This window comes from Cyclopterus lumpus, chromosome 1, assembly GCF_009769545.1.
Source record: "Cyclopterus lumpus isolate fCycLum1 chromosome 1, fCycLum1.pri, whole genome shotgun sequence".
Lineage (NCBI taxonomy): Eukaryota > Metazoa > Chordata > Actinopteri > Perciformes > Cyclopteridae > Cyclopterus > Cyclopterus lumpus.
In genome coordinates, this window is record NC_046966.1 from 21,690,970 (window position 1) to 21,697,092 (window position 6,123).

The 6,123-nt window shown below is 51.5% G+C and overlaps 1 protein-coding gene across 1 annotated transcript in view; it reads left to right on the forward strand.

The window, feature by feature from the left end:
* Positions 1-5,375, forward strand: part of grin2ab (glutamate receptor, ionotropic, N-methyl D-aspartate 2A, b) — an 85,907-nt gene extending 80,532 nt beyond the window's left edge. Inside the window, exons 17-20 of the mRNA XM_034538124.1 lie at positions 1,038-1,276; positions 2,972-3,155; positions 3,456-4,266; positions 4,370-5,375. Coding sequence (XP_034394015.1) covers positions 1,038-1,276; positions 2,972-3,155; positions 3,456-4,266; positions 4,370-5,375 — 2,240 coding nt within the window. The remainder of the gene's footprint in view (positions 1-1,037; positions 1,277-2,971; positions 3,156-3,455; positions 4,267-4,369) is intronic.
* The last annotated feature ends 748 nt before the right edge of the window (positions 5,376-6,123 follow it).

The window sequence follows — 6,123 nt, forward strand, 5'->3', positions numbered from 1 at the left end:
ACTTCAACACTGTACACTCCCACCTGCTGGTGCAGAGACTTTGAGTGCTTTGGATTGCAATCAAACCATGTGGGATGGATTTTGGACTTGCTCACTAACAGGACCCAGAGAGTGATAGTAAATGAGCTTCTATCGGGTCCGTCCCCCCCAAGGCTGCGTCCTCTATAGTGAATTATTTACACCAACGGCATGTGCATTGATTCCAGATGTTAACTAACACTTTGATTAATGGACAAGTATTTGTTATTATCATAATTGACAATAATTTGACCGCAGACATGCCGAGTTAGGGCAGCTGTAGCTCATGGGCAACCACAAGGTACCCGGTTCTCCCCATAGTTTGCATGTCAAAGTGTCCTTGAGCAAGACACTGAACCCCCAGTTGCTCCCCGGGCGCTTCACAGCAACCCACTGCTCCTAAGGATGGGTTAAATGCAAAGGCCAAATTTCATGTATTATGTAAAGAAATATGTAAAATGACCAAAAAGCAGCGGCGTCTTTGATTATCTGAGGAAGCTAGCCATGTTCCCGGTCCACAGATCCCTGATGACACTGATTTATAAATATTTTAACGAGTCCGTTTACACTTGCCTTCAGCTGGTACGCGTCCCTCAACCTCAAACAGAAAAACTCATTAGCTAAGTTGATGAAAGTCGGCAGCAAAATCATTGGCACTGAGCAGAAATGTCCATTTGAAGTGCACAACAAACCGCTGTTAAAGGAAGCAGAAGCCCTGACATCTGACAGTGTCCACCCCTGCACTTAGTTTAAGTTTAAGATATAAATTATCTTTCATACCCTCTGTACAGGCAGAATCACCTCCAACCATTCCTGTTCTTTTCCCTCATATTGTAACTTGGTACCTCATGTGTTCATCTTTTTACTCCCGTATTTATAGTTTTTTTTTTTAATAATGTGGTTATGTTCGTGTGTGTTTTCTTGTGTCTAGGCCTGTGTTGGTATTGCTGCTGCTGCAGCTGCACAACCGATTTCCCCCTCGGCGACAAATAAAAGTCTGAACTTGAATTTTCCAACAGGTGAGATGGAGGAGCTGGAGGCGCAGTGGCTGACTGGGATCTGCCACAGCGAGAAGAACGAGGTGATGTCCAGCCAGCTGGACGTAGACAACATGGCGGGTGTCTTCTACATGCTGGCCACGGCCATGGGCCTCTCCATCCTCACCTTCATTTCTGAACACCTTTTCTACTGGAGGCTGAGATACTGCTTCACCGGCGTCTGCACTGGGAGGCCCGGTCTGCTCTTCACAATCAGCAGGGTGAGGATGAGGAAGTGGGTCTTTTCCACGGTGCACTGTTTGCCTCCTCTGCTTCTGAGGTTGTATTTGAGATGTTGCCGTTAGACTCTGCAGCGCTGAAAACCACTCGCTGATCATACCTCGTCCTCCAGAGTGCAACAACTGGTGTACGGCATTGACTGGGACTGCAAGAAAGTACTTATTGCAATGTCAATATTAGGACTCGGGATGGTATTTTATTGTAATATTATTGGCGTGAGGGCGACTTTTATAGAGTATGAAATACGGAGAGAGCGGGCTGTTAAACGGTGAGACACAACGAGTAAAACAAAGCTTAACTGTATTTGCAAAATCGTCTTAATGCGGTTTCACACTGAAGCAGAGAAAATAACAAGAAAAAAAGCCAGCATGTTATTGCGACTTTGAAGACAGCCGTGGAGCCTTTGTGGTGTTTTAACAACAACGGTTCAAACATCACACAGTAAATTACAAGAAAAATGTTTTGTTTTTTTCCTGTTTGTCTGTTGCATCCCAGACAAAGCAGTATCATTTGCCTAATCTTCACGGTTCTTCGGATGCCGTGAAAAATGCAAACGGGAAGAAAGGCGCACAAGGGACTGGTGGCCTGAAACATGATTGTTTCAGTTAAGAGAAGGAAAAAAAAAACGAATCTGTGGACAATCATAAGTCTGAGACACACACAATAGTTACTGAGCATATAGAAGGAGTCTGTGTATGTACTGTGTGTGTGTGTGTGTGTGTGTGTGTGTGTGTGTGTGTGTGTGTGTGTGTGTGTGTGTGTGTGTGTGTGTGTGTGTGTGTGTGTGTGTGTGTGTGATAACAGAGGAAAGTGTTATGATAAAGCCCAGCTGAGGTAGGGATGAACTAGCTGCTGGGCATAAGGACGGCAGGATAGAGGAATCAAACCGCTAAGAGGATGATGCACAGACACACACACTCATATAGACACACACTTACACAAAGCTCTGGCCTATCTACCCACACACACACACACACACGAGTCTGCTCTAACAAAGTTAAAAATGGTAACGCATATACAGGGATGAGCAATGGGACGGGTGGACTTGACCACATGGGCCGGACAGATAGACAGACGCACACTCACACAATCACACACACACACACACACACACGCGCACACTAAACAGAAATGGGCACATCCAGACAGACCATTCTTTCATTATTCATATGTCATGTCTCTGTGTGGGGCAGGGCTTTTATTCCAGACGAGCAGCATTTCACACATTTAATGTTTTACAAAAAGAGTGCGATGTCTGTGTGTAACTGTGTGTGTGTGTGTGTGTGTGTGTGTCTTTCTCTCGGTGTGCGCATGCCTTTTCGAGCAGCGATGCGGGAGGTTAAGTGGCTTCAGGAAGAACATCTCCTTGCACTCAGAGGCCCCCCTCCAGTGACATCATCGTCCTAAATTGAATTTTCTAGGCGCCTCTGAAAGCGGTTCATTGAAGAAAAAAAAAGTGGCGATTATCTCTCCTTCGCCACATTACAAAACAAAAAGAGGTTAAGGTTTGCAGTAATCGCATCCGAGAAAAGAAGGACACAGAGGTCTCCTTTAATTTACTGTGCATGGAAATTAGTCTTCTTTCTGGTAAAGTGAAGGTTGGGAAATAACTCTATTCTATTATCGTGTTTTTCTCTGCCCCCTCTGCCTCTCCTCTTGTTTCCTCTCCTCTCCAGGGTATATGGAGCTGTATCCATGGTGTTCATATAGATATGAAGAAAAAGAATCCCGAGCTGGACTTCAGTCCTCAAGCCAACATGCTGCATCTGCTCAAGTCCGCCAAGTCCATGGCTTTGTCTTCTCCCAAACGCAACACCGTCCTCTTGCAGCCCAACATCCTCGATGTGATGTCGGGGAAAGGTACTATGACTCACACACAGTACACCTGGCAGCGTGTGTTGTATATTTGACCGTACAGAGGTCCTCCTGACTTTTCTATACAGTCTACGTATGTAGATCTAAAGGTGACCCCTCTTACCTTGCTGTGGACTCCAGCCTGTAATCAGATTGACTGGCATGTATAAGCTCACCTCATGATTAGAAACACCTTAGATGGCACCCAGCGTGCCAGGGCAGTAGCTAATGGATGAGGCTGAGCATCTAGCCAAACATCCGTCTGTTGTATCTGCTGTCTGAGGTGCATCTCTCCTTGTCTCCTAGGTAACTCACTCCATAGTCTGCCCCCGAAGGGTCCTGGTCTCTATAGCAACGCTGCTGGTCCGCACAGTTTCTTGTCACTGTCCGGGCGACACAAAAACCTCCTTAACAATGCCGCGCCATTCCCGGTCCAACAGAAAGCCCCCCCTCTTCAGACCAGCCCCAACAAGCCCCAGCTGTCAATCACCAACGACAACGGCAAGACCCGCCTCGCCGGGTCTGCCCTCACCGCCGTGCCACAGGGCTCGAAACCCCGAGCCCTGTGGAAGAAAAGCGTGGAGACATTGAAGACTCAGCCCAGTGTCATAACTCCAGGCCCAAGCCCCGCCCCGTCATCTGGTCCTGGACCTGGACCCGCGCCAATGAAGAGCCAGCGCTATCTGCCCGAAGAGCCGCCGCACTCGGACATCTCGGAGTGCTCCAGCCGGCCGCCGTCGCACAAAGATTCAGACTCCATTGCGGCGGCGAGGGGCGGATTCAAGCCTATCAATCAGCTGAGAAAGAGGGGAGGGGTCGGCGGAGGAGGGGCCGGCGGGGGCGGAGGATCCAAGATCTACTCCATTGACTCAGACCAGGCCAGTCTCCAGTCCGCTCCGCCCTACCAGCGAGACAGCCAGGGGGGAGGTGACGACCACAGTTACCCCCCTGACCTGTTTCCACCCGACAGCACATACTCACACACTCACACACTCTCCCACCAGGTGGACACACCCATTTTGCAGCTGAGTGCCAGCCTGCTGCACCACAGTCACAGCGCAGAGGCCGACCTGCACTCCCTGAAGGACAAGAAATACAGCACCTACACACACAGCAGGTATCATGCTCAGCAGAAAATGAACCCTGTGACCATGTTTCAAGTGCTTTCATAGTCTTTTTTTTCTTCTTGTTTGTATAATCGGTGTCATCCTCTCTCCCAGCAGCTCGAAGGACAAAGCCGGAGGGTCATTCGACGCTCCGGGTGCAGGACAGGGGTCACAAAGCGTCAGGCCCGGCCACTGTCGCTCCTGCCTGACCAAGCTGAGCAGTTACTCCGGCCTTTACACCGTCCGCTCGCCGCAGGCCCGCTGCGAGGCCTGCGCTCACCTGGGAAACCTTTACGACATCAGCGAGGACCACCTGCACTCGCACTACTCACACTCACACACTCACCCGCACGGCGGGGACATGTTCACGCACTACCTTCCCCAGAGCGAGCTGGGCCTGGTGGGCGAAGGGGACGGGCTGGTCAGCCACTTCGAGCCCTCCCCTTCCTCCCCGTCGCCTCTCCTCACCTCCTCGTCGGCGCAGCACCTTCAGCTGAGTCGCCAGCACTCTTACGAGAACGTGCTTCCGGACGGCGTTCCCGAGCGGCAGTCGCAGCTGCACGCCCACCTGCGGGGGCTGAGCCTGCCTGACAGAGATAGGGAGAGGGAGCTGACCCTGGACGAGGGGGCCTATGCTAATGTTCTCACAATGCGCTCCGATCGTCCTTTCAGCAGCCGCAGCCCCCCATCTCCGTCACCCTCGCACCACCACAGCCTGGACGCCCCCATGCCCCTCCCCCGGCGCTCAAAGAGCCTCTTCCCCGATCGGCCTTCTCACAACCCTTTCCTCCAGTCAGCTCCTGGCACCACACAACGAGATCCCTCCCCCCAGGCTGTCACACGCATTCCACAGAGAAGTTCCGCCCACGAGCTCTATAAGCAGCGAATGCCGCTGTCGCTTACCCTCGGTAACCACGGCAGCCATCACAACAACCAGCATGGCGGCCTTGTCGACCAACAGTTGTTCTACCCCCAGCAGGAGCCCCCTGTGGTGGCCTACATGGTCCCACCCGCCGCCTCTCAGCCAATGAGCTATGTGACAGCGCCGCGAGCCTCGAGCGCCGGCGGCAACAGGCCCCGGCTCTACCGCCGCATGCCCAGCATCGAGTCTGACGTCTGAGGGTCGCACGCGACACGCGCACTCTCACTGAAACACGCTAACACATACACATAAACATAAACACACAGAGACACACACACACACACACACACAGAGAGGCGAAAGACGGGGAGGTCTGCTCTGGACTTAAAGGTTAACGGGGATGCTGAGTAAATAAATCGTTGTTTCTTTACTTCTTTACCGCGCCCTCTACAGGACAGGGTCGGGGCCCACGGGGACACCTGCAGGCACAGTGCAAGATGAAAAGTGTGTGTGAGGGTCAGTGTGTGTACGAGCCTCGAGCTCTGGGCCAAGAGGCACAAACTGATGAATACGGATCGACTCCCTGGCGGAATGAGAGGGACACTGTAGACGGAGTCTAACGCCGACAGTGAGACGGGAGAGAGACAGCAGAGCGTTCTGGAAGACGAGCCGACTTGTCCCGCCCTCTCGCCAGCCTCTTGGAGATGAAGGGGACTCACAGAAAGACCATTTCTTTTTGAGATTACACACACACACACACACACACACACACACACAAGCACATACATATTTCAGCACACCCACCCCCATGATTTCTACAGTCAACCCGTATTGTTGTCAGAGCCTCCAAACTGCACTGCCAGCATGGCTTAAAGAGTAGTCAACTACACTAGAGCAACTCTCGAATTGAACGGAAATTACTATCTTTGTAATATTTGGGAGGCGGGCAGCTGGTCTGAGAAGCATCTGCCCGCAGATGTACAAACACTCGAACACACACGCACAC